General features: G+C 41.2%; 2 protein-coding genes across 2 annotated transcripts in view; one reads left to right on the forward strand and one right to left on the reverse strand.

The window, feature by feature from the left end:
- The window catches only part of ubap1lb (ubiquitin associated protein 1-like b), a 55,252-nt gene that overhangs the window by 2,027 nt on the left and 31,939 nt on the right, over positions 1 to 21,286 (forward strand). The window lies entirely within an intron of this gene.
- Positions 7,037 to 10,072, reverse strand: LOC124064377. The gene is made up of 3 exons (XM_046398795.1): positions 8,790 to 10,072; positions 8,444 to 8,581; positions 7,037 to 7,051 (listed from the first exon to the last, which is right to left on the reverse strand). Exons 1-3 carry the CDS (start codon positions 9,339 to 9,341, stop codon positions 7,037 to 7,039), a joined length of 705 nt encoding a protein of 234 aa, XP_046254751.1. The 5' UTR covers positions 9,342 to 10,072.

The following is a 21,286-nucleotide window of genomic DNA, read 5'->3' on the forward strand; positions in this document are numbered from 1 at the left end:
GATCTGACTGTCTGAACACTTCAGTGTGCACAAACGTAGCACACTGACATAATTCTTCGATAAACTAATATGTTTTAAATTTGCGCCTCCCACTACATGTTTGAAAGCTATTTGCTTCATAGAATGTGGGGTGGGGGGGGCAGCAGCAGTCCTATGTAATACTGTTGTTATACAGTCTGACCACTGTGGGGACAGTGGACCTTCGGTAGCGTTGATTTTTGCACTGAGGGTGCAGCAGTCTGTGGCTGAAAGGGCTACCAAGGTCCCCATTGTCTCATATAGAGGGTGAGAGGGGTTGTTCCGGATAGTTGACAGCTTGGCCAACATCCTCCTCTCACCCACTGATTCCAGTCCTGAGTCCTCTTGACCAGTTCGTCCAGTTTCCTCTTGTCCCTGTCTGTTATCCTGCCACTCTAGCAGACCACTGCGTAGAAAGTTGCTGGTGCAACTATGGTTTCATAAAAGGTCCTTAGCAGTGTCCTACACACACCAAAGGAGAAAGCGCAAGGACTGCTTTCTCGTCTCGCAGGTTCCCATGGATCATGGTCGGACCTCCTGCTGCAGTCCTGCTGGAAACCTACTGAGATTACTACCGTTTAGTCATAATCTGTTTTAATGCTATTACTACTCTATACAGCTGCTGCCATTATTATTGTTACTACTATTGCTATTAGAATCACCATAGTACCTTCTGTATACTTCATTATCATTAGCTACAGTTCCAATCTTTCTGGTATTATTGCTGCTGCTACATATCTCTGCTTGTGGGCTTCTCAAGATCAAAAGTTTATAAGTAGAAAATTGAAAGTCATCCATGTCAGGGTCGTGTTGCTGGAGAGAGAGAGAGGCAGGCAGGCAGCAGTCCCAAACAATAGTCTTTAAATTAAGATAAGATGAAAAACTTTATTGATCCTACAGGAAAAGCAAACAAAAGTATCAAGTAATCACATAAAATATAAAATAACAGAATAATATCAAAATAGCTGAGTACTACAAAAAAAAATAAGAGTATATACATGATATAGATAATGGCGGATAAGGTGTGGATGCATTTTAAGTGTTGCTAGTAGTGCAAGATAAATTGTCATTGTCCTATGTGGGTAAAAGGGATGAGTTGAACAGTTTGATAGCCACAAGGAGGAAGGACTTCCTGTGGTGTTCTGTGGAGCACCTCGGTGGTCTCGGTCTACAACTGAAGGTGCTGCGGTAGGATTCCAGTGTGGCATGCAGGGGGTGGGACTTGTTGAGGATGTTGAGCAGTTTCCTCAGTATCCTCTGCTCAGACACCTCTGCCAGAGACTGCAGTTCCACTCCCAGGACAGAGCCAGCTCTCCTGATGAGCTTATCGAACCTGTTGACATCAGCTGTCTTCACCCTGCTGCCCCAGCACACCACAGCATAAAAGATGACACTGGAGACCACTGAGCGGTAAAACATCTGCAGCATTGTCCTGCAGACATTAAAAGACCTGAGTCTTCTCAGGAGGAAAAGGCGACTCTGTCCTTTCTTATAGAAAGGGCAGATTCTTCTACAAACTCAAAAAATCTCACACTTGCTGTGGAATGGGATCATGGACAAACCGTGGAGACAAAACATGGCATGATGAAACAAAACATTTCCAGAAACAAAGATGAGGCAGAGGCAAATATCCATATTTATTGCTGAGCAAATATTTGCTCAGCAAAAAGCCAAAACTGAAAGCAAGCAAACAACGCAAGTACAATGACACTACACTACCAGACAACGAACTGACAAACGTGACTGGGAAGAGAGGACTAAATAGACAAGACAAAAAGACACAGGTGCAACACATTAGGGAGGAGAAAGCAATCAGGATAACTAAAGCAAAGCTACAAGAAACAGAGTCACACAGGGGAAGTGATGCTTTCAAAATACAACAGGACATGACAAAAACCTGGAACATAATACACATGGAAACTAATACACAAGACAAGATACACATGAAACATGACGTGGACTAGAAATCAAAAGACGACAAAATTCATACAGCGTGACAATCCAGGTTGTTATGTCTTTAAGGCATGTCTGAAGTTTGGTTAGCTGATTGGCTTCATCTGGTTTTGCTGATAAAAATAACTGTGTCTCATCTGCATGACAGTGACAATGTATGGAGTGTTTCCTAATAATGACGCCAACGGGAAGTATATGTAGGATGAATAATACTGGTCCGAGCACAGAACTCCGTGGGGGACTCTGTGACTAACCTTTGTGTATAAAGAGGATTCATCCTTAACATGAGCATACTGAGTTTAATCTGATAAATAAGACTGAAAACAGCTTAATGCAGTTCCTTTATTGCCAATTAAGTCTTAATTAAGTCTTAAGTTTTTCACAATTGTTAAAACACATTTTTTGAATCCTCCTGTCCTTTTCTCAGAATTCTAAACACAAAACATTTTTCTCAAACTACATTCACAAAACCTCTGATTATTTTTGCAAAATCATACCATCATCAAAACCAAACAATGTTGTCAGATCTTGCACAAATCAGACAAAATAGAAAAACTGCTGAGCAGTCATTAAACACTACACCAAAAAAATGAAAATACAGTGGTCAAGACCTGTTGCTTATGGAGAAATGTTTATTGGTCACAATAAAGTATAGCATATGCATTTTGCATCTCCAAAAGTAAAGACAAAAAAGATTTCACAATTTACTCTGATTTAGCATTTACTCTGCATTCAAACATAAGCTATAGTATAATAATAAAAAAAAAAACAATCAAACAAGAAAAACTCAAACGACGATCATTGAGCTTCATTGAGCATCATCCTGTCTTTGGGCTGGGTCAGGCCACAGCACTTCATCCACATCACACGCTATATTTGCCCTTGCCAGGCAACAGGGGGAAAAAACCCTAGTGTGTCATACCCAGCCCTGACACATCTCCTTGCCAATGTCATCACAGGCTAGTTCCATGGCCTCAAGAAGATTAAGCCTGGTATAGGGCTGTCGCTCAAACACCTTCCATCTCCAAGTGGAGAAAAACTCCTCTATTGCACTGAGGAAGGGAGAGTACGGTGGCAAGTATAGGTTAATGAAATTCTGATTCATATTGAACATTCTCTGACTTGGACAGCACGGTGAAAACTAACATTGTCCCAAACTATAACATAAATAGGTTGCTCAATTATCTCCTGTAAGTGCTTCAAAGAGACAGGCCTATGCTGTGGAGTACAATGTATGCATTCTTCACTAACATACATTATGTTGTATATGTAATGTGATGCCATTGAACATGACAATAATATGTATATAGTACAGTACCATAGCTAACTGAACACATACATGTACATACTGAAATCGCAACTCCTTTACTCTTTCAGAATTACATTCAAAGGACACTCTGTAAACTTGTTTCATTTGTATCTTATTGTGATCGAGGATACAGTCAATGGTGGAAAGGCTGGGGTGCGAACATGGCTGTCCTGCCACCCCTGTATGGCAGTCTTACAATTCTTCAAAAAAGTGAATGTGCAAAATATATGTAATGTAGTGTTCTGAAATATATATACAGTATACAGTAGTACTTTAAATTTCTGATAATTGAAACAAAAAAACAGTACAGTCAAGTAGACTGTACCTGTTCTCATGTCTGAATCTCCAGATTATGGTGGACACAGAGAATCGGCTGATGCTTGGCTGGACTCTTTGGCCTGCCTCCCTCATGGTCATGCCATGCACCAGTACATAGTCTATGACTGTAGCCTGAATTTCATCAGAAATTGGCACTCTTCCTCTTCCTCCTTCTTGTCCTCCACCTCTACCTCCTCTTACACACACTCTGTGTCTCTGATCCATTGCTGTCATGAGCTTGCAGGACCAACCTGCTTGCACTCCAAACTGGCTTATATTGGTTTACTAGGTGAAGATGGTTTATGGTTTTGTCAAAATGATGCTCAATTCAGCAAATGAGTTTAGACAACTGAGCAATTGATTCACACAACAGAAATTAGTGTTTTAGCAATTCAGAAAACAGTATCAAAAACAGTATCAAATGCAGCACTGAGGTCTAACAATATGAGCACAGAGACAAGACCCTCATCTGATGCAAGTAAAAGATAATTTGTGACTTTGACCAGCACTGTCTCTGTGTTGTGATGAGCTCTAAAACCAGACTGGAAATCCTCAAATAAACTATTATTATGTAGGAAATCACATAGATTAGCAACTGATTTCTCGAGGATGCTAAAGAGAAAGGGAAGGTTAGATATAGGTTTGAAACCTCTGGATCAAGAGTAGGATTTTTAAGGAGAGGTTTGATTACAGCTACTTTAAAGGACTGTAGTACGTTGCCTGTTATTAGAGACAGATTTGTCATGTCTAGTAGGGTGCTAAGCAGAGGTAAAACTCCTTTGAGGAGCTTAGCAGGGATGGGTCAAGAGACATGTTCAATTCAATTTTATTTATGTAGCACCTTATACAATCATAATTGTCTCTTGGTGTTTTACAGAAACCCACAGCCTGAACCCCTGAGCAAGCAGACAGTGGCCAGGATAAATTTTTAACAGGAAGAAACCTTGAGCAGGACCCAGCTCACAAGGGAGAACTATCCTGTAGATAGTCAGCTGGGTGAAGGGGGGGAGAAGAGGTAGACAGGACAGAGAGGATGAGAGAGAGAGAGAAAGAAACATACATGCAATAAACATCATACATATCAAAGGACAAACATGATAGGTTGTTATAATTGGAATTCTGAAAGACTATGTATTGTATGTATTTGTTTTTTAGCTGATATGTTGTTTAAGTTAGTTATAATAGCACTACATAGAAGAACGACATGGGCAGATGTCAGAGGGCCGGATGCAGTTCAACATGTAGGTCTGGATGGAGAGATACCTACAGAAAGATACAGAGAGAGAAAGAAAGGGAGGGAGAGACACAAAACTACGAGGAGAACTGGACACACAGTTAGTGACATAAAATAATGAATTATATGTTGATCTGATGAGAGGAGAGGAGGTGAGAGGAAGAAGAAGAGAGGAGGTGGGGGAACTGCTCGGTGGATCATGTTGGTACCCCCCACCAGCTAAGGCCTATAGCAGCGTAGCTATGATAGGTAGTTAGTCAGACCTATTCTATCTGTGGCTGTATCAAGAAGTGACTGTAACTATACCTACCAGCCTTACACACTTTGAGGCTAACTATACGCTTTACTAAACAGAAAGATTTTAAGTCTAGTCTTAAAAGTGGAGATAGTGTCTGCTTGTCGAACCGAGATTGGCAACTGGTTCCACAGTTGGGGTGCCTGATAGCTAAAGGCTTGTCCTCCCATTCTACTTTTGTGAATTCTGGGAACTACAAGTAAACCTGCACTCTGTGATCTGAGTGTTCTATTGGGAATATATGGGACTATTAGATCCTGGAGGTATGGTGGGGCTAGTCCATTTAGGGCATTATATGTAAGTAGGAGAATTTTAAAGTCTATTCTGAATTTTTCAGCATCACTCTGAGAGAGGACGCTCCTAATCTTAGCAATATTACAGAGGTGAAAGAAGGCGGTCTTAGAGGTCTGTTTAATGTGATGGACAAACGACACGTCCTTATCGAAGGTAACGCCGAGGTTCCTCACGGTCGTACTGGAGGCCAAAGTAATACCATCCAGAGAGAGAGCTCAGCTATTCTAGTTCTGAGATGTTTGGGGCCAAAACAATGACCTCAGTTTTGTCAGAGTTTAATAATAAAAAATTGGAGGTCATCCAGTCCTTTATGTCCTTAAGACATGCCTGGAGCCTGGCTAACCACTCTGTTTCTTCAGGCTTTAAGGATAAGTACAGCTGGGGTTCATGAGCATAACAATGAAGGTTTATGCCATGTTTCTGAATAATATTTCCTAGAGGGAGCATGTATGTAAAGTAAACAGGATGGGCCCGAGTACTGAACCCTGCGGAACACCGAGATTAACCCTTATATGCGAAAACATCATTAATATGAACAAGTGAAATCCATCCATCCATCCATTTTCTATACCGCTTATCCGTCAGGGTCGCAGGGGAGCTGGAGCCTATCCCAGCTGACTACGGGCGAGAGGCGGGGTACACCCTGGACTGGACGCCAGTCAATCGCAGGGCCAACACACAAAGACAAACAACCACACACTCTCACACTCACACCTAGGGGCAATTTAGAGTAGCCAATTAACCTAATGTGCATTTTTTGGTATTGTGGGAGGAAGCCGGAGTACCCGGAGAAAACCCACGCAGGCACAGGGAGAACATGCAAACTCCATATAGAAGGGCCAAGACCAGGATTCGAACCTGGAACCCTCTTGCTATGAGGCAACAGTGCTAACCACTGCACCACCGTGCCGCCCCAACAAGTGAAATCTATTTGATAAATATGATTTGAACCAGCCTAGTGCTGTCCCTGTAATCCTAGTCTCATGTTCTAATCTGTGTAATAAAATGCTGTGATCTACAATGTCAAAGGCAGCACTGAGATCCAGTAGAACGAGTATGGAGACAAGCCCTCGGGCTGATGCCATGAGGAGGTTATTTGTAACTTTAACCAGTGCTGTTTGTGTGCTGTGATGGGCTCTGAAATCAGATGGAAACACAAACTGACTGTTCCTGTGTAGGTGATCAGTTAACTGACTTGCAACCAGTCTTTCAAGTATTTTAGACACAAATGGGAGGTTGGATATCGGCCTATAGTTTGCTAAGATGTCTAGGTCAAGTGAAAGTAAGGGTCTGACAACAGCAGTTTTAAACGCCTGTGGTACATAGTCTGTTGTTAAAGTTGTTAAGTTGATCTGATCTAAAAAGGAAGCGCCAATCAAGGAAACAATGTCCTTGAGGAGCTTAGTTGGAATGGGGTCTAAGAGACATGTAGCTGGGTTAGATTTATTAATGCTGGAGGTCAGCTCAGGGAGGTCTATAGGCAGAAAGGTGTCCAGAGATGGATTAGGACCAAAAGAGGCTTCTAAAGATGGCAGTATATTGGCTATTCTGGGAAGATCTTTATCGATTTTTTTCTCTAATGTTAGTGATTTTATTGGTGAAGAAACTCATGTACTCATGAGCGGCAGTCCTACAGAAGCAGCAGAGAAGTATGTAACACAGCGACTCTGCCTCCTAGCCTTAACCCTGAGTTGTCAGGGGGTTGGTTGTCTAATAAACTTGGTTATATTGGTAGAAATAAGAGCCGCACCACCCCAGGTGGGATGAATGCCGTCTCTGCTAATAAGGCCAGGTTTTCCCCAGAAAGTCTCCTAGTTATCTACAGGTGTCCGCTTCATGTATCGCAAAACAGAATCGCCAATAACCAGGGTCGGTTTCACAGCGGGTGTATCCCTGAGTGGGGAAAAGCGGTTAGATACATGAAGCGGTCTATACATCTCACTCTCACTAAAGGAGGCAGAGGAATAGCTCAACATTTCACACACCTTGCCGAAGACGGGAGAGAGAGAGCAAGTGGAAGAAGCCATGCTAGCAGTACGCTGAGCTGAGCGACAGAGACAGAACAGGGATCAGCAAAGGAAAGAATCCAGAGGATCGTGCAGTTAATAAACTTTTCCTAAAGTGGTTGTGCACTTATTTGTCAAAACCAACCACAGTGAAAGCTAACACAACACCACCGAGCACCAAATGCAAGCAAGTGAATGAGTAGGACAGAGCAGAAACAGGAAGTGACGCAATACACAATACGTTACCCAACCGCCAGAGATCAGGGATCAGATGTCGCTGGTTTAGATCACATATGTCAAGCTCAATTACTTAATGAATTATCTTTAGCCCGCATGATAATTTCGAATTATTATTAGATCTGGCCCACCAGTATATTGCCTGCACTATTAGAACTGCAAGTCCCACAATGCACTGCCAGTGTGACAGCATGTCAATCAAAGGCCCACAAACGCAAGTTCCTCTCTCGGTTGTTTATCAGCAGCCTGATGGATTGAGTTAGCTTACATGTGGTCACCTTTCAGCTAGTGTTACCCCTCTCCCTGAAAAATGGCTAAACAGAAGTTGGACTTTGAAAACAGGGTTTTTCAAATAAAGTGAGAGGCTGAGTATATGTTCACGGATAAGAAGGGCAAAGCTGTTTGTCTTCTGTGTGGAGACAGTGTGGCTTTGATTAAACAGGTACAAGAATCTGGACATGAAACAAAAGCTCCAGAAGGTAGAGGATAGATTTGACTACAGCTACTTTAAAGGACTGGGATACATAGCCTGTTATTAGGGACAAATTGATCATGTCTAATAGACAGGTGCTAAGTAAGGGTAAAGCTTTTTTGAGTAGCTTAGTAGGGATGGAGTCTAAGAGGCATGTTGTTGGCTTGGAAGAATATATAAGTGAATATAGCTGATGAGCTAAATATATATATGTATATATGTGTTGCATAAATGACATTGTACAGAAAATGAGAATGCACACAACTAATTATTAGAAAAATAGTTTAGAACACAACAGAATCCTTACCATCCAGTTGATGTGCTGCATCAAATCTGTCAGTTTTTGTCCCAAAAGATCGATGAAGCGCGGTGTGTGCTGGTCTAGGGCTTCATAGAAGTCCCCTTCAAGATTCTTGCTGGCAATGCGATTAAACTCAGCAAAGATCTGAAAAATGGAGAGAGGAAATAGCAAGAGGGATAGCAACATTAAGCTGACCATCATTCAATTAATACTATAGCAAATGAAAGAGCTTGACATGCAAAACTCAAATGAAATAGAGCTGCTCGATTATGGCAAAAGTCATAATCATGATTATTTTGGTCTGCTGGAATCTATATGGCGTAAGGCAGGCCAAGACAAACAAGTATCTTACCTGTCTCTCCGTGAACAGTGCTGGCCATCTTTCCATCATGCTCTGCGCAGCAGGCTCCTGTGTCACTATCTCCCTTTTGCGCAGTGAGAATGTTTCTTCCATCATTCTTGAAACTAGACTGGCATTGGCTTGTTTTTTCTTCATTTCCTCTATGGCATTTTCAAGGCTGCTTTCATCATGTCTGTCTGGTAAATTAGACAAATAATTGGCTTCACCTCTTCTTGGCCGCTTGATGTTCTTGCTGGATGATGGTCCTTCTCGGTTGTGTTTGCTTCGTTTACCCCCATTGATCATCACATCATCACATTCTGCTTTTCGTAATTTTGTACGATAGTTGGCCATCTTGAATTTAAGGCTGTTCTTCCAGCCATACCATCCTGGCTGGGGACCAGGTTCAGTGAGGCCGGGGTGCTTGCTAATGAGTGCTTTTGCAACACTGCTGAAGTCATCGTCGTCAGGATAAGCTTTGAAACTGTACATTGTTTTAGCAAGCTTCTCAAGTATTTCATGTTTCATATCTTGTGACGGAGTCAATGGGACACGATCTCTCATAAATAAGAGATCTGCCTGTCTCAGTCGGTATGCTACATCCACAGAGAAATTGGGTATGTGGAAGAATTCAGGCCACTGTCTTCTTGGTGAAGGTGTTGAACCAGCGGAGGAAAAGATCTCAGTGTCTGCTGAGCTGGAGTCTGTCTGTTCAGTGGATGAAGACAGGGTTGTCAACTCAAGAGTCACAAGAGGGATGACTTTCAGAGTAGCTCTTTCAGGCAAATCGCAGAGCGCATTACTGAAGTCTGGATCTTCATATTGGAGTTTGAAGTTGTACTGCAATGACGGCTTATCACTCAGCTGTGTTTTTAGTCCCTCCGTCCCACCGATCGCTCAGCACCCCGCTCCGCTCCAGCGGACAGTTTTGGTTCGGGGGAGCGCTACGTGTATCATGAATCATGATTCACTACTTCTGTTCAACTTTTGGGTCCGGGTCGTCTGTTATGTTATCCGACGTCTGTAACTAACTGTCATGTATTGTTGTGAATTTGCATCCTCTGGGCTTCTGTAGCCGACAGTACACAGTAGACGTACGTAGCCGCGTATGTGAATTCGCGTTAGTGGAAACAGCTAGCTAGCACTAGCAAATCATAAAGAAAATATCGGTGAAATGAATGAGTTTGGCGACAGATAATGCAGCACTGCTATGGCTGAGTAAATGATTGTATTTTATGCCACAAATAAGCTCAAAACTGTAAAAACAGAACTTACCCAGTAAAACATACTAACGTTATAACAAAACAACTCAACGGTTGACAAAAGAATAAAATATTTGTTTACCAAATAGTTGAAAATTATCCAGTCGAAAAGAGCGTGCGATTCGGCGCCAAGGTTTGCGTCAGGCAGGTCTGCGCATGTCTGACAAAATGCCCAAAGGATCCTGGGACATTAAATTATTTTTTCTAATTTAACTGAAGTGGAATACATTAAGTTAAGCATGTTCTCCAAACCCAAATTACTAGTTACTTATTTAAGATTAGACTTCACAACAGGTTGATGATTTCTGAGTTTGGTTCACTGATCATTTCTAATTAATTTGAATGTTAGTATTTACAGTGTATGGGTGATTAATTAAACTCCTCCATTTGGGACTCTCCAACCTGGAGTGGGCAATCCACCTTTTTCCAACTGAGAAACATGACCTCAAGACTTACAGGTGCTCATCCTTATCCCAGGTCAACCATGACCTACCTCTGCAACATCTAGAGCAACATCTAGAGCAACATCTAGAGCCAAACCTGAAATGGATCTCATTCACTGCCAAGGCACTGCTGCAATGGAATTGTTTAACTACCTCAGCGACTTCCACCCCAGTGATGGGAGAGCCCACCCCTGAGCTCTCTGGCTCTGTTTCCTCTACAGAATAGATGCCGGTGGGATTAAGGAGATCCTTGAAGTATTAAGAATTAAGAAGAATCACTTAATTGGCGGTATATATAATTTTACATACACACACTGAATTTGTCTTCTGTATTTTACCCATCCTTAGTTGAACACACATGCAACACCCAGCAAATTACACGCAGTTAAACACACAAGAGCAGTGGGCTGTATCAAGCATCCGGGGAGCAAATTGGGGGTTAAGTGCCTTGCTCAAGGGCACATCAGCCGGCTAATGGAGGGGGGGGGCATTTTTCACATTAATCACTCCACTACACCCAAATTTTCCTGCCCATCCGGTGGGGCAATTGAACCAGTGACCTGATCACAAGCTGCTTCTCCAACCTCTAGGCCACGGCTGCCTTCCACCGTCCAGCTATCTCCTTAGCCGAAGTCAGCAGCTCCCCATCCACACAAAAAAAGTGTGAACAAAGTGCTACTTCCCCTTCTGGAGTCGTTGGGTGGTTTGCCAGAATTTCTTCATGGCCAAACCAACATTCTTTTTCTATGGTCTCACTGAACTCCTGCCACATCTGGGTTTTTGCTTCTGCGACTGCCTGGGTTGCATATTGCTTGGCCTGCCAGTAGATGTCAGCTGCCTTAGGAGTCCCGCAAGCCTACCACCCCTGGTGTCCACTGGCAGGTTTGAGGATTGCTGCTGCAACAAGCACCGGCAACCCTCTGATCACAGCCCCAAATAGCCGCTTCAGTAATCGCAGCGCAGAACATGGCCCGTTTTGATTCCATGTTCCCTACCACCCTCGAGATGCAGTCGAAGCTCTGCTTTAGGTGGGAGTTGAAGACCATCCTGACAGGGTCCTCAGCCAGACTGTAACCAAGGTTAAAAGTCTGTATTAAGAATTAGTAGATTGCACATTTTAAAAAACAGCCAAATTTATAGTGTAAAATCAATTCATTGAATACAATGTTATTGTTATTGATTACATGTTGATTAATAGATATTTACCTAAAAAAGAAATTGAACCTTGATAAAATAATTTATTTAGTTTATTTTTGAGAGGGAGGGGCTGGAGACCAGTCAATTGGGAGCAAGCTCCCGCTCATTGGCCTGCTCAGGTCAAGGTTTACTTCCTCTGGAGCCGTTGTGAGGAAAGAGAGCACCCCCCTCCATCGAGCACGATACTTACCTGTGGCAATACACCAACAAAAGTGGACAAAACTGATTAAAAATTACCTGAGAAATCTTCCGTGACGGCCTGGACTTGTGAGAGCGCAGTTGGAAGGATCTTACATCGTACTCTTGAAGAAAACGCATCGGTGAGAGTGATAGAAAGATAGATAGATACTTTATTGATCCCGAGGGAAATTCAAGCATCCAGTAGCCCATTACAGCAGTGTAGGTTAGTCAAAAGTAAGCAAACAAACAACCAAACAAGGCCTAACTGTTAGTGGGAAAAATAGACAAAATATATACTAAATAAACTAACATATGCTACATAAAGTACAAGAGTGCAGAGAAAGCAGGTCGAACAGATTGACTGTGTGTATAAAACAAGAGACTAAAAAGCCACAGTGTAAACATATGTGTTGGGATCTCTGGCCATGCGCTCTGGAGAACAATAGAGCGGCCTACATGTAACCCATAAAGCCTGAGTTAGAGTGACTGTTAGAGACCCCACTCATGACATGCACCTAGTCATAAATTCCTGAGTTTAAACTCAGAACCGGCACGGACATTGGCTGCGTGCCAGCCATCTCCACGGGGGTCCGAGGTGACGTCACTCAGGTAATAAAAGGTCACTGCGACCATCAGCCTTTGCTTTTTTCCCGTGCGTGCTGTGACAGTGAGAGCTTCTCCAGGCTCTCCAAGTGCCCAAACCGCCAAAAGGGAGCAACAATCAAACGTTTTGATTATCATCATCTTAGATCCCGGGTCACAGGCCGAGAAACAGACTGCTGTATTTGTTTTCTGTAACTTTTCCTTTTTTCTTCATCCGACGTGGATCGCTGGGCAATCAGCTGATTGCACGTTAACGAGCCGCGCACCGACTTTGTGAAGGACGAAACAAAGTTTTTTAACTTTTTCACCGGTGATTTTCTCCGCTGCCGCCGAGAGATCAACACTCCGCATCATCTGAGATAATGGACCGCCAGCATCCCGCCGAGGACAACGCTGCGAACGTTTAAGCGGATCATTATTTCAAACTCCAAAAGATCGGAGCAACGCAAAGTAAGAGGCTTATGTCTGGGCAGAGATAGTGTAAAGTAGGGTTGTTTACACATGTATTATTGTCATGTATGTCATCATGTATTATATCATATTTTTATACTCTGCACTTTTCTCCTTTCTTGGTCGGGAATACTGCATGTGCAATGTCTGTAAAAACAAGAATTTCCCTCCAGGGATTAATAAAGGAATTCTGATTCTGATTCTGATTCTGATTCTGAAGGTAAGGTACATAGTGGAATAAATGCCCAATAATTCAATTCAATTCAATTCAGTTTATTTATATAGCGCCAATTCACAACAAAAGTTGATTTTGAATTTGAGTAGGTCTAGACCAAACTCTTTAATTAAATTGTAAATAAAGAGAGCCCTACATTCCCCCATGAGCAAGCACTTGGCGACAGTGGCAAGGAAAAACTGCCTTTTAGAAGGCAGAAACCTCGGAGCAGACCCCGACTCAAGATGAGCGGCCATCTGCCTTGACCGGTTGGGGTGAGAGAGAGAGAGAGAGAGAGAGAGAGAGAGCAAGGGAGAGAGGCAGATGGGGTGGTTTGTGAGAGAAGGAGCACACAAGCAGAGATGCATAGCAGCAGTAATAATACCAGAAGTATCGGAAATGTAGATAATGATAATGACAATGAAGTATACAGAAGGTATTATGGTGATTTTGATAACAATAGTAGTAACAATAATGGTAGTAGCTGTACTGAGTCGTAACAGATTTAAATCAGATTATGACTAAACAGTAGTAATTGCAGTAGGTTTTGAGCAGGGCGACAGCAGGACCGCAGCAGGAGGTCCAGTCATAATCGATAGGAATCTGCGGGACAAGAAAGCACAGGGACTCCAGGGAAGAAGTTGTGTTAGTAATATGCATTAATGGGACATGAATGTGTGCAGAAGGAGAGGGAGAGGAAGAAAGAGCTCAGTGTGTCATGGGAGGACCCCGATAGTCTAAGTCTATAGCAACATAACTAGGGGCCGGCCTAGGCCAGCCCTAACTATAAGCTTTATCAAAGAGGAAGGTTTTTAGTCTACTCTTAAATATAGAGAGGGTGTCTGCCTCCCGAACCGAAACCGGAAGATGGTTCCATAGCAGAGGAGCTTGATAACTAAAGGCTCTGGTTCCCAGTCTACTTTTGAGGACTCTAGGAACCACAAGTAGCCCTGCATTTTGGGAACGCAAAGTTCTGGTGGGATAATAGGGTACTATTAACTATTAACATCCTTAAGATAGGATGGTGCCTGACCGTTCAGGGCTTTATAAGTGAGGAGGAGAATTTTAAAATCTATCCTGAATTTTACAGGTAGCCAATGTAGAGAACAGGAGAAATATGGTCTCTCATGCTGGTTCTTGTCAGTAGTCGTGCTGCAGCATTCTGGATTAGCTGGAGAGTCTTTATGGATTTATTGGGGCAGCCTGATAGAAGGGAGTTACAGTAATCCAGTCTAGAGGTAATGAATGCATGGACTAATTTTTCTGCATCTTTCTGACTCAGTCCAGAACAACAACTTCAGTTTTGTCTGAATTTAGAAGTAGGAAGTTGTTGGTCATCCAGGTTTTTATGTCTTTAAGACATGCCTGATGCTTGACTAGCTGATTTGTTTCATCTGGTTTCATTGATAAGTACAATTGTGTGTCATCCGCATAACAATGAAAATGTATGGAGTGTTTCCTAATAATATCACCAGTGGGGAGCATATACAGGCTGAATAATATTGGCCCAAGGACAGAACCTTGGGGAACTCCATGACTAACTTTTGTGAGTGTGGACGATGTATCATTAACATGAACAAACTGAAATCGATCTGATAAATAAGACTGAAACCAGCTTAATGCAGTTCCTTTGTTGCCAATTAGGTGTTCCAATCTGTGCAGTAATATAGAGTGGTCAATGGTGTCAAATGCAGCACTAAGGTCTAACAGTACAAGGACAGAGATAAATCCCTTGTCTGATGCCAGGAGGAGGTCATTTGTGACTTTGACCAATGCTGTTTCTGTGCTATGATGAGCTCTAAAGCCAGATTGAAAATTTTCAAATAAGTTATTATTTTGAAGAAAGTCATATAACTGATTGGCGACTGTTCTTTCAAGGATCTTGGAAAGAAATAGAAGGTTAGCTATTGGTCTATAGTTGCTTAAAACCTCTGGATCAAGTGTGTGTTTTTTAAGGAGAGGTTTGACTACAGCTACTTTAAAGGACTGGGGTACATACCCTGTTATCAGGGACAGATTGATCATGTCTAATGGACAGGTGCTAAGTAAGGGTACAGCTTCTTTGAGAAGGTTGGTAGGGATGGGGTCTAAGAGGCATGTTGTTGGCTTGGATGAATATACGAGTGAGTATAGCTGATGGGGATCAATAGGTGAAAAGCAGTCAAGATGATTATCTGTTTCTACTGTTGCTTCTAAGACACTAGTGTTTGATGTTACATCAGTACCAGCTGAGGTCAGTAGGTGCTGAATTTTGTCTCTAATGTTTAAGATCTTGTCGTTAAAAAAGGTTATAAAGTCACTGTTGCTAAGGGCCACAGGGATACAAGGCTCGATAGCACTATGGCTCTCTGTCAGCCTGGCTACAGTGCCTGAAAAGAAGAAAAGAAGAAGAAACCTGAGATTATGCTTGTTATCCTCAATTAATTTTGAGTAATAGGCTGCCCTGGCAGTCCGTAGGGCCTTCCTATATAATCTAAGACTGTCTTGCTAGATTGAGCGAGATTCAGTAAGTTTGGAGGAACACCATTTCCTCTCAAGTTTTTGCACATTTTGCTTTAATTTGCGAACCTCGGTATTATACCAGGGTGCAAGTTTCTTTTGCTTTATGAGTTTCTTTTTTAGTGGAGCAACAGAGTCTAAATCATCCTTAGTAAACTTGCAGCACTGTCCACGAAATGGTCGATTTGAGAGGGATTATTGTATTGTTCACTAGTATGGGGACATGATACTGAAGTTAATGACAATAGAACTGTTTCTTTAAATTTAGCCAGGTTACTACCCTGTTACATGCTACAGAGAGGAAGGATGTATTTAAATGCACAAAACAACCCTCCCTAATCAAACATTACCTTAATGTAACAGGAACGTCTGTCAGGTTCGGGCTCAAGCAGAACTCAGAAGCAGAGATGAAGGTACAAGTGCTGACTTTATTTAGAGAACTCAGCCCACTAAACCTCACACAGAGCGATAAAACAAATGGCTATAAAATTACCTGGGCTTGTCTTCAAGAGAAGGAGCACGGCTATGAAAGCTATGAGTATCAGAAGAGAGGAAACAAAAAGGCTATGAAAGATTACCGAGGGATAATACTCAACTAACTTCAACTAAAAATCGCTCCAACAGGGGGAAAAAATTACAAGGAAAGATTATTTAACTAGAAACCAAAAATCACTCACTAAGCTGAGGAAAAAATTCTATAAACAAATAAACACAATCAGGTAATCGGGAAGACAATCAGACTGTAGACACATGAGGAAGGCCAAGTGACCTGAAACGAGAGGAGAGTTACTTTTCAAAATAAAACAGGAAATGACGAGACATAAACCCACACAATACCTCACCGCGGTGTGACAACGTCCTTGGAGTGATGAGCAACTTTCCTTCAACAGGGTGTGCAGCAAGGGGAGTGTAGTCATTCAGACTGCGAGGATCAACAACCACAGTTACTCTGGGGACTCTTCTAAACAGCTGATAACACCTGACATTCTCCAGGAAGGCCGCTGTGAATAGTTCCATAATGAATGATATGCAGCCATCCACTACACAGATCTCCAGTACTGTCCCAAAATCTGGCAGTCCACTTGTCTGTCCAACTGAGAGCACCATTCCTTTAGAATACTTTGTCCCATTTAAGTAAGCAATGGAGGTGAGGAAAACAGAGTCCAGACCTTTAAACTTATTCCATAAAGCCTCTCTGATAGCAGCATCCAATATCTTCACAGGAACAACTGATACTTGCCCAGTCTCAGTGCTTGGTTTGAAAATTGTTGGCATCTCCAAATAATATGCCAACATCAACTGATGTCTTGTGTGCAGAACATTTTTGAAGTTTCCAGTGTTATGTACCACTTTTTTAAAGAATGAATGTTTTACCTCAAAGCGTATTGTCCAGAACTCAATGAGCGGACCAAATTTCTTGATCAACACAGGAATGTTCAAGATAATGATGTTTATGGCATAGTTTAGTGCCAGGAAATATTTCTAAAAGCAACTGTCCGTGGTCACAGATTTTGGCTTGTAGGTAGCACAGGGTTTCTGTTGTGAAGGAGGGGCTGGATAACAGTTCCACAATGTCTAAAAAAAAAAAAGAATTAAAAATGAATTGCAGGTTTAGGTAAAAGAAAATGTGTTACAAAAATAACACCCAAATACATATATATTTATTTTTCAAGTGTTTCTCTTTCAAAATGCATAATATCACTTGCTAGTAAAAACCTGCTACTGTAATACTTACTGCCAGACCGTTCCTAACCTATCTCTTTGAAAAGTCTAAATTTTGAAATAAACAACTATAAATAATGACATGCTGATTGAACTAGAGGACCTGTCTGCTTCTTTTAAATCTTGTAATCGTGAGACTTCTCTAAACTTTCCAAAGTTCGTGGATTAAACTCTGTTAGTGTAACAAGTCATTTCACGGAGGTTGCGTGATGCTCAAAATAATGAATCCACCATTTAACCTGCAACAAGCTAAGGAGAGGCTAGCTCAATCAAATTACACACAGGAAGTCACAGACCCAGCAGCAAATCCTGTCAATTTTCAAAATAAAAACACCTTGTGCAAAAAGTTTGATTTTACAAAATCATCTACGGCAATATATGATGTATGGACGTATGCACAACATTGTTTTATGAAGAAGGGAAAGGAGGATGATCCTATGATGAAATTTCTGTACCGAACTCATGCTTAAATGTGAGGTCTAAAATGAGGTATGAGCCGAAGCATGACTTTTGTGTACTGTTACACCCCTACTTTTTGCTAATTAGGACTACACAGTGCATGGGTAATTCTGAGTGCATTTCCAAATGTTTCTAAATCAACTTAATAATATCTCACTGGAAACAAATCTAAAATTAAATCAATAAATGAAATCATATTCCAATAAAACATCACAGAGGGGCAACAAGTTGACCGTGGAGAGTGTGGTCACAACTTGTTCAACAGGCGTTTTAAAAATTCCTCTTAGCCTTCTTTCTCTACTGGAGGACCGTTGTAATTTTACAATTACTCATTTGAATCTACTAGGGCTGGGTATGTCAAGAACCTCACAATTTAATTTTGATTCTTTGGGTCACCATTCTTTTTAATATAGACCAATATGCTTTGAAAGCAATTCAAAAGCACATGTAAATGACAAAAATACCTAGATAGTTCATTACAGTACCTTCTGGTATTTGTTAAATAATGATATGGGTGTAACCCAGCTAATAAATAGCTGATACATAGATAACAAATAGATAATAAATAGTTGATGAAATAGTATTAAAAACAGTAATAATAAATAGCTGTGTGGAAATTCATGAATATTAAGCTGATTTTTGCTAAAAATGTAAGTTGAATGAAGAGGTACTTTTGTTGTATAATTTGAGTATAGACGGTTTTATTTTGAAACTCTGTGACTTTCGCGATACTCTCGCTCGTTTCCTTTGCAACGTAGTAAAAACGTAGAGCAGAGAAGAACAGCAATATGGATCGGCGCCATGTTCAGCTATCTTTGTAAGCCTTTAACTTTAGAAAAGAGTTGAAATAGTTGACAAAAACGCTAAACTTTCAGGAAAGAATCTGCAGTAGTTAAACTGTTGTTCATTCCTTACGTTAATGAAGTGTTAACGATTAGTAGCACTCTTGCCTTAGTAGTTTATGCATACTCTTGAAGAAATACTTGTTAAAATGCAAATGTAGGTGTATATGTTGATTGTATGGTTATCACAAGTGGTAAAAGGTATGTCGTTTTATTTGAAGTGCATTTAGCTTGAAATAAGCTCTTAATCCACTTAGAAAGAAAATAGTTTAAACATGTAATAATTGGAAGCGTCATGTTCATGTGCAAAATGTGTATGAGTTGCAATGCAAGGTGTTTATTCAAATGCTTTGAGATGATGAGATGAATGTATTTCTGTCTTTGCAACTGCAGCCCAACAGTTGTGAACAGGGGTATTCTAAATACTATGCTATGCTTTGTGTAGTTATGGTTTACTGGATAGTAGCAATTACTGTTCAGTATGATTTAAAGTGTATGAGCATTCTGCAAATACCTTTGTATTAAATATAGTGGCCAGAAAAGAGATAATGTTGTACAATTGATTGAACAATAGAGTGAGAACACTTGATATAAAAGTAAGTTGAATGTGAAATAGACCTGCAAGAGAAGTGTACAGAGATATAACTTATACAGGTCAAGTTTTTGAGTTGGATTCAGAATCCCATGAAGATCCAGCCATCTCAATAGATGGCGAGCCTCCCAGCTTGATCTCCAAGCCATTGAATCCTGTCCACTGAAGTGCTGTTGTCCTATCTGCCTGTGGTAGGATTGAACCAGTCACCCAACTGGTTGCTGTATACTTGACACTGACTTGACTTATTTGACGCCGACTAAACACTTAACAACAGAATCTGAAAGAACTGAACTTTGCAAACTAAAAGAAAACCAGCTGAACAACATATTAAAGGACAATTTTCTTTATTTCTTCTTTTCATTTAAAGGGCCCAATTTATGTATATGTGTGAGTGTAATTTTGTATTGGTTGTTCATTCAGTTACAATACAACAATTAAACTGTATCATATCAGTGTGTGTTTGGTCATTGCACTTTGACTTTGCGCCTAGACGAACCTAGAATCTGCGAGGTGTACATACCCAGTAGTGGGTTACATGTGCATTAATTGTATTTGATAATGACAAACTGACCCCAAAATGTATTTGCAATGCAAATTGCAAATTTCGAATTTGATTTCTTTTACCCAGCCCTGGAATGTACTGACATTACAGACTAAACCAAGCACAAAGTCTGTCTCAGTGTATCAGTCTTGTCTACAAATCACACACACACACACACACACACACAGATGGGCAAAGGCGACCAGAAAATGTCCGCTCTCAATTTGAGTTGTAACTTATCTCTGCAGCATGCTCAAAACGATTAAGGTCACAAACAATTATCTGCATATAAAAAATTATTAAACAACATTAATAAACGTTTCTACTTACTAGTCTATATTAATGCAAGGAGCGAGCAAGACCATTGAATTTCAGTCTTCAGTCTTCAGCCACAGTATTTCTTATTTTGCCTGAGACTTAACTGTCTAACCAGCTAGCTTTTCTAAGCTAATGTTAATGGCCGCTAGCAAACCATCATAGTTAGTTCAGTGGCCCACAAGTTAAAAACAAATATTGCGAACACGTTTCAAACTAACCCTAAGTGCTTGTATTTGCACAATTTTTTGCATCTATCAAAAGCATGACTGAGTAACATCAGGTCAGTCCGCCATGAGTCATGTACGAAATTTTTAAGTCAAGGCCAAGTATTTAGTCTTTCCAGGCCATTAATAAGCACAACGTAAAGTTAACATACATGGTTAACTCTATTGAAGTTACAGCATCCAAACTTAAACCTAACATTTTAATGTAGTGTTAATTTAAACTCGCCTCCGGCCTGCCTCACAGACATTAATTCGGAATTCGAATATGTGACTTGTCTTCAGGATATAACAACAGTTATGTCCATACTTCAACCATACCATCGCTTTCAAGGGGAATTTATTTCAAATTGAAATATTGCCACAATATTGCCTGTTTTTTTTCTCAATCTCCAAACCCCCCTCTCCTGCCGTCTCTCTTTTTTCTGCAGATAACTTAAAAAGGCAAGTTAAGTCAACTTGAACAGAGATTACAAAAAAATTAACTAGTCAACTTTTGAAAACTAGAACAGCCAAGTCCAAAACTTGTCAGAGCTCTTACTTAAAGTAAGTGAACACAACTAAATGGGGCTGCAATGTGACTCAGAGTTGTACTGAAAGTCAGTGGTGTATAAGGTGAAGAGGAAGGGATAAAACACACTTCCCTGTGGAGCTCCTACATCACTGACCACCACATCAAACAGGACGTTGCCCAGCCGGACAAACTGTGGCCTGCCTGTCAAGTAGTCAGTAATCCAGGAGATCCTTGCGTCGTCAACACCCATCACCCGCAGCTTCTCACCCAGTAGCAGAGGTTGAATGGTGTTGAAAGCACTGGAGAAATCAAAGAATGTGATCCTCACAGTGCCTCCCTCACCATCCAAATACAAATGGGCTCATTGCAGCAGGTAGATGACAGCATCGTCGACTCCGAAATGGGGCTGGTAGGCAAATTGTAAGGGGTCAAGAAACGTCCTCACCTGT

The sequence above is a fragment of the Scatophagus argus genome, chromosome 1 (assembly GCF_020382885.2).
Source record: "Scatophagus argus isolate fScaArg1 chromosome 1, fScaArg1.pri, whole genome shotgun sequence".
Lineage (NCBI taxonomy): Eukaryota > Metazoa > Chordata > Actinopteri > Scatophagidae > Scatophagus > Scatophagus argus.